At 42.2% G+C, this 12,913-nt stretch overlaps 2 protein-coding genes across 2 annotated transcripts; both read right to left on the bottom strand.

Moving 5' to 3' along the window:
- Positions 1 to 10,113: 10,113 nt before the first annotated feature.
- Positions 10,114 to 11,340, bottom strand: LOC132341447 (uncharacterized). The gene has a single exon (XM_059873034.1). The coding sequence runs from the start codon at positions 11,338 to 11,340 to the stop codon at positions 10,327 to 10,329; it is 1,014 nt and encodes a 337-aa protein (XP_059729017.1). The 3' UTR covers positions 10,114 to 10,326.
- Positions 10,114 to 12,397, bottom strand: LOC132341448 (uncharacterized). Its single transcript, XM_059873035.1, has one exon. The coding sequence runs from the start codon at positions 12,395 to 12,397 to the stop codon at positions 11,477 to 11,479; it is 921 nt and encodes a 306-aa protein (XP_059729018.1). The 3' UTR covers positions 10,114 to 11,476.
- Positions 12,398 to 12,913: the final 516 nt, after the last annotated feature.

The raw sequence follows: 12,913 nt of genomic DNA, 5'->3' as shown, positions 1-12,913 counted from the left end.
GTTAAGACAACATTTTTTAAATATTCATGTATCAAGGAAACAGAGCAGAAACTTGAAAACAGTTTGCTATTAATAGCAATCACTATTCTTTTGTGTTACCTATAGAAGACAGAAATAACAGAGGTTATAAGCTCACTATTTGTAACTCCTAGAACTTTGAATCATTAGGGAAACAGCTGATGATTTTGCTAGTGGGATATGATTAAAGTTCCTCAAGTGTTCTGTCTTCGGAGAAATTTTGGATTGTTAAGCCACTACTATTCCTTGTATCTTCACACGGTGGTTTTACTCGATGGGAAGCACTTTTCCCAGTAGAAGATTTCCATCTATGCCATATTCAGAATGGCACTGATTTGAATAGTCTCTTCCCTTTTTACATCTAGGACACTGATTAGGTTGCTTTATATTTTTGTGGGGTCTAAGCAATATTTGCTTATATGTCCAGGCTTTCCACATCTATAGCATGTTTCGATGGCTTCTGTTACTTTCTCAAGAGCCTTTGATTTAGAATTTGAAGACTCTTTTGTATCTGGAGGAAATACATTTGGTTCTTTTTTCGGATATAGTTGAGCTGCATGCTGTAGATTTGTTTCTTTTGCCTGTGTTTCTGTATAGAACTTTTTGTCTTCCCTTTTCCTTGCAATAATAGATGTGGCCAAAGGTGACGCTGTAGCGGGAGGTCGGCAGTGTTGATGGTTAAAAATTGGCGTCTGCAGCACTGCACATGCTTGGCACTGGGGGCCACCATTTGTTGTACGACAACTTCCTGCAGGGTGACACCATTTTATTGTACAGCCCAGCCATTTTTTCCCAAGGGACCATGCTCAGTAATGATGTAAGAGATCCACACGGCCTTCTGGTTTTGGGAAGGGGACGCCCTGATTTTTACTCTTATTTTTGGTTAAAAGTTCAGGGAAGCTGCTGCCTGATTCAGGACTGTTATTCCCAACACTGTTATATACACGCACAACTTCAAGGGAGTTACCCGTATGCTCCATATCACTAGTGTGACAAATGCCAATCACTTGTTTTAGAATTTTAAAAGCTTACTAGTAATAAAATGGTTATAAAAATAGTAATAACAATTAGAGCAATAAGAATTTAGACAATCAGAGTTAGGACGATAACAGACAATAAAAAAGGAAAGAATTACGGACCTCTAGATGCTTCCTGGGCATTAAGCCCCCAAAAAGCACACACGTAAACAAAGGATTAACCCTTAAAAGCAATAGCCTGTTGCATATTCATATATCTCATACATGATGCAAACATTCCTTTCAAACTAGGGATTTTTCTGTTTATTGTCAACTTCCCCCCCTTCATCTTGTAAATCATTGTTTGGCTCCTCAGAGTCTGGAAGGAGGTGGAAGGAGTCTGGTTCTTCCCAATAAGGAGGCAAAAATTCTTCTCTATGGGATCTTTGTGTCTTGTTGCTGTTATCTCTGTGCGAAGAATTTCTTGATTATCTTATCCATTCCTTGAGCTAGTTACAAAAAGTATCTTACTTCACATAGTTTCTATTTTAATATTAGGTTATAGCCTAAAACTATATTTACCACACTACTTAAAAAGGATTAATACAGTACTACAAATTAATACAACATAACTCATATAGTATTTCTTTTAATATTTGCAAAGAGCCAATCATATAATATGCATTTTTCACACTGGCTATGAGTATGCTGGAGCTAGTCTTCCTCCCCCCTCAGGGCAGGGCTCCCTCCCTCTCCGGTGTAATATTACAAGCGGTCAAAGGTGGTGTTAGCTCGGTAAGGAGCCTGTGCAGGGTTAAAAATAGCTCCTGCTCTGGCACAGTAAAAATTCCAGAGATTAAATTGTGAGCAATGCAGTCGTTAATTATTTTAATTGCTACATGGCACGTCCAAAGGAAAACAGCTGCAACCCCATCTCTCTTAGCAGCAAGATCAAAAAGCCGAAGACCAACAGAGTCCCAGAGTTCAGAGAAGTTCTTAATTACCCAGATCAGTAAATCTTTGAATCGAGAGTTGAATCTTATTAAAGTCTTTAGTTTAGTACAAATATCCCTTTGTTCTGACACATCTCTGTGTAAAACACGTTCACTCTCCTGTGAAAATTTTAAAAGTTTTATAAAGGAAAATAGAAGACAAGGACCATAGAGCAAAGGTTATTACAGCTGGGTGCATCTTGGCACTCATCCAAGAGCACACAGTCATCTTCAGGGATACCCCTTAAATACCTTTTCCCTTACATCAGCCCGTTGCATATTCATAGACCCTTATGCATATCCATAAACTAGTTTACATATTCCAGTGTCAGAAGGTTGCTGGGTTTTGCCACCCTGACTTGTGTTAAAAGTCTCTGCTTCAGCCCCCACTCAAAGGATGAGTCGAGGCTCTTCAGTTTTTGGTCTCGGAATTGTTTATTATACCTCATGTATAAAATTCTTTCTCCTGTCCTGCCAAGGTCCACTCAGCAGGACAGTCAGAGGCACTCTGCCTGCCCCCTGGGCGGTGTTATCTTTATATACTAAAAACTACGTGTAACATGTTTACAATTATTTTCCAATACCTATCACCTATGTTAGACAGTGAGTTTCTAGTCTAAACCAATCTAAAAGTGCCAACATCACCACTGAAGATGGAGTGTCCTGGTTTAGGGCAAAATTGGGAGAGAATCCCCAAAAAGGGGGCCCCTCCAGAAAGCAAACCCACAAGGCCCCTCCCCCCAACCGGTTCGGGAAGAATTTCCTCAGAGAGAAGTGGAAAGAACCTGTTTATTTAACAGGCACAGCACCCCCCAGCACACAAAATGAACAATACCGGATGACACCACTCTTTCACCGCTCTGAAAAAGATGACAAATTCAAAAAGTCTCTCTTGGGGGTGGTCGCTCTGTTATCAGTCCGTCCGGCGCTGGGGCAGCTGCTGCAACCACAAGATGCAAACTCTCTCTCGGTGTTTCCCAGGTCCCAGTCCCGAGCAAATTCGGGTAGGTCCAAACAGGAAAGGAGAAACAGTTCAGGAAGAAATTTGGACTGTTTAGCTAAATTAACTAATGAGAAGAAGCAGAAAGCAAGAGCAAGCAGAAGCAAAGCAGAAGCAAGAGCAAAGCGAAAAGCAGGGCAAAAAGCAAAAAACAGCACTATGTACTGTACTATCTGTATGTCCCGCCAAGTGGCTGATAAGAGGCCCAAAAACAAAACTCTCACTCTGCAGAGCCAGTCTTAAAGGCACAGAACATAACATCCAGCATAAATAACACACACGAATGGGGATACAAGCATCCTAACGTCACATGGAGATAGAGAAGAAGAAGAAGAAAGGCTAGACACGCCCAAATCCCTCCATCTTGTCCCCAAAAACCCCTATACTACAAATCCCAAAACCTATATTTACAGCCTGTGATAACTTTATTATTACACTATTTAAACTGCTGTGGCTTTTAAGTCTTCATGTAAAGGTGGCAATTTGCTCCATGGTACGTAATTGAACCCACTGGTGTTCTGGGCTGTGTGCCAGGGTCTCTGAGCCCCCTGGCAGGGGTCCCGGCAACTCCGGACTCTCAAAGGGATGTCCTGAGTTCCGACATTCCAGGAACTATTTTGCATGGCCCCTCCTTGGGTCTGCCTTTTTAGAGCATGTATTTTTCTTGGCTGTAATTTTGGCTCCTTCTCTTTATCACTTCCAGTTTGGGCCTTGGGCCATGCTTTCTTCAGGCAGTGAGTGCTGATAGTTGGCATATCTGTAGCAGGTGTCCTCATCCTATGTTCATTGGATGCTATCCCATCCAAGCAGGCATTTTAACACAGGCATACTTATATCAGCTATTTCACTACTATGTCTAAGCTTAAATAACAACAGAAATAAAAACTATATCTTTATAACAAAGTTATTTAAATGTTATACATATAGAATCCATTTTAATATTTTCAAAAAGACAATATTATAATATGTATCTATAACATCTCAACCCGTGCCTGAGCTAGCCGGGCTGCGGAGCCAGCATGGGCTGCCTCTTGCTCCCGCTGCACTCTCTCCTTCTCAAAGTGGCACAAGCTTTTGCATTTGAATAGCTGGAATAGCTGCCCTGTGCATTTGTATGGCCGCGTTGACCAGGCAGTGGTGAGTCAGGTGGCAAAGAAGGTAGTGGGGGAAATACTTGCTCCCGCTGCTGCTATTTTTAACTTCTCAGGGGATACCACAGGGCATCCCCATGGGAAAACCTGGTGCCAGAGGAGGGAGCAGCACATTCACCTCCATTTTCTCCGTTTCTGATGCAGGCTGTAGGACTGCATTTTCACTTTTTGAGACTGCCATTTGCGCCTGCAGCTCTGGTTCTGCAGGTGCAAAAGGTAGGGGTATAACTGGGTCCTCCCCCCAAAAAACTCATGCAAATGCCAGGAAGACCACCACAGGGCCGTCTGGCTCTAGGACTTCTGCCGCCCCTGCTGAGGCTGTTCTCTCTGCTTTTAACTGTTTCAGCACCTTTATCATGAGTTTCCAAGTTGTGCTAAGCCCCTTGGTTTCTTTTAACCCATCACTCACTGCATCCCAAAGGGCCATTCCAAGCTTTTCCCACTCGGGGGTGTCGAATACACTTTTGGGGGTGGCAAAAAATTCTTTCTCCTGACCCCACCTTAATAATCATTTCAGGACATCTCGGTCATATTTAACCTCTCTCTTAGAGAGTATATGCTGGAAGACTCTTAGAGTGGCCTGCTCTTCTTTTGAGAGCCCCTTCCATATTCTCCAGCCCCTAGCTGCTCACCTTTTATGGTGTTCCACTGAAGCGTAAACAATTTTGTCCTAGAGCCGTTTTCTGACTCTCTGGGGCTGTCCTCCGACCCCTCTCCCACCGTGGTCCAGCCATGGGGGTCTCCAACTGGGCGTCCCACTTTTTCACTCCATAGACACTTCTTCAGAGTCCACAAGGTCCAAAGAGTCCGTTTACTTCATTAGCATATTCATGTATGATTTGTGGAAAGACTCCACAATTTGTAAAAGCTGTAAAGCCATTATGATTTATTTCAGCGCTGCATGGATGCATGCTCCCCAAGGACATGTGCACCCCTGAATATTTCCAGGTCTACTTTATCTCCTAACCTGTTGCATATGCATAAGACATATACATATGCATATGCAATAAACTGTCTTATCAATTTTATGAGCCTGTGCAGTTTTTCAGTCATGTAGTTGTAATGTGGTGTTTATAACCCAGATTCAGTTTTTCTGTCTGATTCAGTCTCAAGGTCGGGGGGGCGCAGAGGAGGGGGGGGTCCTCTTCTTATCTCTCTTCAGCTTGGATGGTTGCATTCCTTTGTAAGTACCCTTAAGTCTCCTTTGTTCTCTCTGCAGACCTTTTTGTAAGCACACAATTCCAGATTAGCACTATAAAAGATAACCCTAAACTCACTCCAACTAATATCAATAAAAGTACAATGGGGTGGCACAACTGTATTGAAAATCCCAGTTGCAGTTGGTAACCATCCAAAGATTACATCTCACCGGTGATGATCTGCATCTTGTTTTATTCTTTGCAGAATTCTGCTTATTTCTCTTGTGTTAAGATGGACTGTAATTAGAATATTTTCTCTGCTTTTCTGGATCTTCCTCAAAATCTCAATTAGGTCTTGGTGTCTAATTAATTGTCTTACCAATTTAAGGTCCATTCCAATAGGAGTATGTGATAGCCTGTGATACATTGTGTTATTGTTTCTGATCAGCTGGTGGGATATCACTGGTGCCAAATACGAAAAATCACACCTGATAATCTTAACAAAATTACAAATACAAATATTAGAATGATTTCTACTAGGCAAAACTACACTCTTGTTATCAATTTCTTCAAAAGTACAAGCAGTCCTTAAACATACACAACCTTTACCAATGTATACATGCACAGTTTTCTGATTAGTGACTGGATGAATCTCGAAGTGGCAAATACTTTGTTCGATGTCAAGACGCACATCTTGGGCATTAATAGTATTGCTTTCACAGATGAATCCTAGTTGTTCCCGGGTAGCACAAGATTCTAAGTTTACTGTTTGCCACTTCTCATTCATCTATTGTGCTCATACTCTATGTTCCGAGAGATAAAGCACCATTTTCCCATGGTTTAATCCTAATGCAATTATGGGGTGGATAACATAAAGAGTGGCATTACGTATGGTAAGCACAAAGGCAGTGGACACATTAGAAGCAGGATCATAGGAAAAATTTACCATAGTCCACCAAGATTGGAACTTTCTTTTGAAATGAGTCACCTTATCCCAAATAATCTTTCAGATCTCAACTGGAAAATCACCTTCACCCCCTTCTCATATGATCAAAGTTGCTGTTACCTGCATCCATAACTGTGCTTGTGTACAACTGAAAGCTAAGGTCACATTATCTTGAACCATACTAAGCGCCTCTACTATTAACTTGTGGTCTTGGTCCCTGGCCTTTTCCCATTTCAGTAGCATTTTTGAAATCTTCCACTCACTAGTCCCTAATGCCAATAAAGATGACTGCAGGGGCTGTTCTAGTTTTGTTAGATCACTTGTTGCAGTGGCCAACTTGTTAATTAATATTTCTGAGTCAATTCTCTTTAAAACTCCCAATCCTGTCCCTAATATCCCAGTTAAATCTCTTCTTATTCTGCTCCTGATGTGTATTCATCTTTGTAACCACATTGTCCAGCCCTTGAAGGATGTCCTCAGGAAAGAGGAGCAGGCTGGTTGGATTGCTGTAGCATCCCATGAACTCTCTCCTTTTAGTCAATTCCCAAGTCCATTGCCCTGGCAATGGCAGTGACTACTTACCATAGAGTTAGTCCTCCTGGGGGAAAAAGACAGACTCCCACATGGACTTCTGTGTTGCAACTTGCCCTGGTTACCACTTTCCCTGTCCCCTCACTGGCTTGGTACCACTGGTGGCTGCCCCCCCTCCCCTGGAGACCAATCCCCTTTGCCCTGCCCTTAGCTCTGCCCCCCACCCCTTCCCCTTCTTAAGCTGCCTGCACCACATGGTTGACCTATCTTTCTCGCTGGGTTCCCTTCAGCCACCACATGTCATATACTTCGCTGGAATAAAACCTTGCAAAAAGGAGCTTTTCTTGCCTCTCTCACTGAGCCAGCTGTGGTGAGTGTTGTGTGTGGATCTGACTGCATTGCCTGAATGTTAACCCAACCTGCTTTTCTACAGGAGAGTTTTGTTGGGAACAGATAATAGGCAGTAACACCCACCATTCAACACCCGCATTTTTAGACTTCTGATATGTTGATTTGCATCAGCAATTTGACATGCTTGAGAGACCACTCTGGATTAAACAACAGTTGTTGTTGACCCATATTCCTTATTGCATATAGGCTTATTTCATAGACCTTAGGTTTAAGTTTGGTTTGGGTTTGAGCTGCTTGAGTACTGGTGTGAGTTGTATGAGGTCCTGCTGTTGTAAGAGATAGAGCATCTATTTTAAATTTGAATAGGAGTCTGATAGCATCATGAGCCCAAAGACAGGTCACCTCTACAGACTGTATTAATGTGAAATTATACCAACAATCTGATTCACTTGGGCCATCACAAACCTCCCAGTGCCTGTGTGTAGGAAAAGCTGAAACACTAATTTGATATGCTTTCTAATGGGTGGTCCCATTGATCATCCAGCATCCTACCCTTATTTCTTCTCCTTTGATACCTTGAAGTGTCTACAGTTTCCGTTCTTGCCACTCCTGCTTCCCATATACCCGACACCCATGCATTGCCACAGTTGATAGGTTTAAATCTTTCACATCAGAATGTTTTCCCATGGATCCAGTGAACCAAATAAAGGCTTAGAACCAAGGCCATTCAGCAGTTTTGGATAGAGGTACCTTCTAATACAAAGACTTCAATTGCAATTACACACAGAACAATTCTGCAAATGAAATTACTAACTACTCCCAGCCGCAATATATTCATTTTGCCCAAGTATGTTTTAGTTTTGTTAGCATTCAGGAACACATAATCACGAGAAATGATTATATGCAGGTGCTTTTATTGAAGAGCTCTGGGTGTCAGGGGTAAAGACCCAAATCTGACTCCGACATAGGTTCGGGATGGATATGCTTTTATATTCTATCGTTATATAACTTTCATGTTAATTATTAAACTTACATTGTTCTATAGTATACATAGATTTCAGCCAAGCATGGCCACCTTAGACTAGGAACATACAGTTTCTCATTGTTCTTCTTATGATTATACAATAATTATTTTAATTACTAAACAATCATCACATCTAGTAATTATACTACTTACGCAGGTAAAACACAAGGCTTAACATTTCAGAGTTTATCTTAGCATTTTCCAGGGCGCCACTATCATTATCCCCCCTTTGAAAGCATTTTCACTTCACTATAGGTGTAAATGTTTTCACTTGATACAGTCCTTTACTTCTCAATTTATGCTTGATGTTCTTCAAATCCAGGGTTGATGTAAAAGTTGTCGTGGATGCTATCACGGGCTGGAGAACCAGAAGATAGTGGGCGTGGATCTCGTGTCAGTGCCTTTATTATTTTCTGGTTCCAGGACGTTTTCTTCTGTATTTCTCTCCTTAAAATGCTGTAAACTAACCAAATTGCTAAGAATACAATTAGTAAGATTATCACACTCTCAATGATAGATTTAATCCATGAACTCACATTCCACCCTAACCCTTTAAAGATTTTTCCTAACCAGCTTGTAGTCAAATCCTTTTGCTCTTCTTGTGCCTCATGCTCTATTTGTTTCAACTGACTGATGTCATATTCTACATCTGCAGTTACATTTGGGATGTGAACGCAGCAATGATTAACTCGTCCCTTTAAAAACCCACATACTCCATGCTCCTTCAGGAGTAACAAATCTAAGGCTAATCGATTTTGTAAAGTCATTTTTGGGGTGGCTTGTAATTGTACGTTTAATTCTTTAAATCCTTCCCGGGTGATTCTTGCTAGTCTATCTACTCGGCCTGTAAGTTTGTACAGCATCTCTCTACTCTGATAGTTTGCTATAGGACCGAGCAAAGACTCTAGGGCCCACCCAAGTTTCACTCCACTAGAGGGTTCTTGCCAAGTGTTATCTGGATTTTCATTGTCTAGAACTTCTCGTCTTGCTCTTATCTGCAGAAGTTCATGTTTTCCATTAAATGGGGACTTTTTCCAAATTGGACATAAGGTTGGGAGGCCCAAAGTAATTTCCTTTTCTTTCCCATCTACAGGCAGATGTGTTGTCCAGGTACCATCGCTTGTTGCCCATACAAATTGTCCTGGACTTTTAATTGTACTCCTGGTACATCCTATAATCACTTTATAATTCATTTTGCCTTGTTTATGTTTGATCTCTCTGCAAGCACAACCAATCTGTAGGGCTATTGCCTGGGGTGGCATCTGTTTTATCTCTGCATCATCAGAAGTGCAGTCATAAGTTTTATTGCATGCCCACCAACTTACTTTGTCTGCCCACGTTCTGCTACTAGTGGCAGTGTATGTTACTGCTGGATGTGTTTCACTCTCAGAACCTTCCCACTTAATACACCAAGGGGTGTTTGCCATATATTGGAATTTTTGAAGTATACTCACAGACCACGCACTGTCCCAAGGCTCTATCTGATCTTTCTGATCCTCGGCCTCACACTTCCATACCAGAGTGGTTTCTGTAACATTTTCTATGATCTTTTTATAGTGTAGCAAATAGCACTGCCATTGTGTGATGCCTCCCGACTGTCCCATAGGGGTTCCTAGTATGCCATCACTTAGAATACAGTCTTTCTGGCTCATAGGTCTCATCCATGTTCCTACTTTCTCCCAAGTTTCCTTGACCACCTGTCTCGGTTCGAGTACCTGTTTGCATGCAATTGTTTTGTTCTTTTGTATTTCAGGTAGTTTTGATGTTATGATTCCCCAATTTACTGGGTCTCCTGCTGCCTTTGGTATTGGCAGACAGGCAGTTATTCTACTGGTGTTTTGTATTTTGGCAAAATCTTTGACTAATCCAATCATTACATTCTCAGCTCGAACTGCATTAGAAATTTTTATCACTTGTGTTTCTGCCTCTCTCTTCATTCTAGAATGAAGAGTGGTTAGTTGATCTTTTTGCATCCCACATGCCAAAGATGTTAATGACCATAACATTAGCACAATTACTAATAGCATTCTCAAAGTAATTAAACACATCTTATCTGCAGTCTTGGTTCCACAGTTTACACAGTCTATGATCCAGGATGGACTTTCTTCACTCGGGTATAGTGAATCCAGGGGTCCACACCGGCTACTTTCACTGCTGTAAAGGTGGTCAGCAGTACCTGATAGGATCCATACCACTTTTCTTTCAGCGGTTCTTCGTTCTAGTTTTTAATGTACACCTCGTCTCCTGGAAGTATGTTATGAACTGGGTTCTCGAGAGTTATTGGTCTATTCCACACAAGGATGCTCCGGAGCCGAGCTAAAGTTTTCCCAAGAGACAGAACATAATTATACACTTCCTGTTTTCCTGTAACGTGTACATTAGGGTTAGGCTCAGGAGATTCATATGGTTTCCCATACAATATCTCATAAGGACTGACTGACATCCCGCTCCTAGGTTTTATCCTAATCCTCAACAGTGCTATTGACAAAGCCTGGGGCCACTGCAGCTTGGCTTCTTGGCATATTTTACTGATTTGCCTTTTTAGTGTCTGATTCATCCTCTCTACCTGTCCACTTGACTGGAGTCTCCACGGTGTGTGGAGGTCCCAAGTTATCCCCAGCAATCTACTTACTTCTTTTACTACTGTAGCTATGAAATGGGGCCCCCTATCTGATGATACCCCTAGGGGTACCCCGAACCTGGGAATAATTTCCTGTAGTAACCACTTAACTGTTTCCTTTGCTTGGTTTGTGCGACAGGGAAGGGCTTCTGGCCATCCGGAAAATGTGTCAACCCCTACTAACAGGTATTTGTATCCTCGAGTTCTTGGCAATTCTACGAAATCTACCTGCCAGTAGTCTCCTGGCTCTATTCCTATCCGAATTCTTCCTAGCTGTGCCTGTCGCCTAGCCACTGGGTTGTTTTTCAAGCAGATATCACATTTTGACATGACTGATTTTGCCATTGTTAACATGCATACCGAAATTAAATTCTGCTTTAGCAATTTTACCAATGCCTCTGCACCCCAATGACATTGGTTATGTTTAATTTGTAGAACTTCTCTCATTATCAAGGCGGGTACCACTATTTGTCCTTGTGCAATCAAATACCATCCTTCCGAGTTCTTTTGTGCATTTAGTGAACGTGCCAGTCTCTCATCTTCTACTGAATGTCTTGGTTTTGGAGGCAGATTAAATTGGGATATATTGAGCTTTGAAGGTATCAATGCCATTCTTGTTTGCACCTCTCGAGAAACTTGCCAGGCTGCCCAGTCTGCCTTTCGATTTCCTTCACAGATTTTGGAGTTTCCTGATTGGTGTGCTTTACAATGTATAATTGCCACTTGCTCAGGTTTTTGTACTGCTTTATCAATTGTAGGACTGCATCTTGGTGTTAAATGTGCGTACCTCGAGAAGACATAATCCCCTTTCTTTCCACAGTGCTCCGTGTACATGCACCACCCCAAAGGCATATTTTGAGTCAGTCCATATATTTACCTTTTTCCCTTCACTTAATTCTAGTGCTCTGGTTAGAGCAACCAGTTCTGCCTTCTGGGCAGATGTATTTGGTGGTAATGCCTTTGCTTCCACTACTGTGCTGACTGTTGTTACTGCATATCCAGCGTATCTGGTTCCGTTTTCCACAAAGCTGCTCCCATCTGTAAATAGCTCCCACTCCGGCTGCTCTAGTGGGACGTCTTTCAAGTCTTCTCTTGCTGAATAGGTGTACTCTATTACCTCTACACAGTCATGTTCCAATGGGCCTTCTTCAATTGTGGTACCTAGGAACAAAGCTGGATTCAAAAGGTTAGTTGTTTTTAATGTGACATCATCCTGCTCAGTCAGGACTACCTGGAATTTTATCATCCTGCTTGGAGATAGCCAATGGCCCCCCTTCTGTTCTAAGACAGTGGTTACCATGTGTGGTACATAGACATCTATGTGCCTTCCCATAGTAAGCTTCCTGGCTTCTTGTATCAGCATCACGGTGGCTGCGACTGCCCGCAGACATGGAGGCCACCCCGCACTTATGTTGTCAAGTTGTTTGGAAAAGTAGCCCACCGGCCTTTTGCAACTTCCCAGACGTTGGGTCAGGACTCCTAGTGCTAGGCGTAGCCTTTCATGTACAAACAGCTGAAAATCTTTAGACAGATCAGGTAACCCTAATGCTGGAGCAGTCGTCAGTGCCCCTTTTAGTTTTAGGAAGGCTTCCTTCTGTGGCTTGCCCCAGGTGAATGGCTGCATCTTCTGAGCTTCGTACAGGGGTTTCACAATCAGTCCATAGTCCATGATCTATAGGCGACACCATCCTGCCATCCTGAGGAAGACTCGCAGCTCATGTAAGTTCTGGGGCTCTGGAATAGCACAGATAGCTTGGATACGGTTAGTACCTAGTTTTCATTGCCCTTGTGAAATTTCACATCCCAGGTAGATCACAGTCTGTTGCGCAATTTGTGCCTTTCCTCTGGATACTTTGTAACCTCCCATTCCCAGTGAATTTAAAATCTCAGTGGTTAGCTTTATACAGGTTGCTTTTTCTTCTGTAGCTATTAGTATATCATCAACATACTGCAACAATAGGTATTGGTCTCTTGGTACTTGCCCATTTTCGGTCCAAATTTCCAGCTCCTTTGCCAGTTGGTTTCCAAATAAGGTTGGACTGTTCTTAAATCTTTGTGGTAATCGTGTCCAGGTGAGCTGGGTCTTTCTTTTGTTCCCTGGGTTTTCCCACTCAAAGGCAAACAGTTTCCTACTTTCTTTGTCAAGGGGAATGCAGAAAAAGGCATCTTTTAAATCAATTGCAGT

Source organism: Haemorhous mexicanus, chromosome W, assembly GCF_027477595.1.
Source record: "Haemorhous mexicanus isolate bHaeMex1 chromosome W, bHaeMex1.pri, whole genome shotgun sequence".
Taxonomy (NCBI): Eukaryota; Metazoa; Chordata; class Aves; order Passeriformes; family Fringillidae; genus Haemorhous; species Haemorhous mexicanus.
The sequence above is the reverse complement of the archived record's forward strand: the minus strand, read 5'-3'. Positions and strand labels throughout refer to the sequence as shown.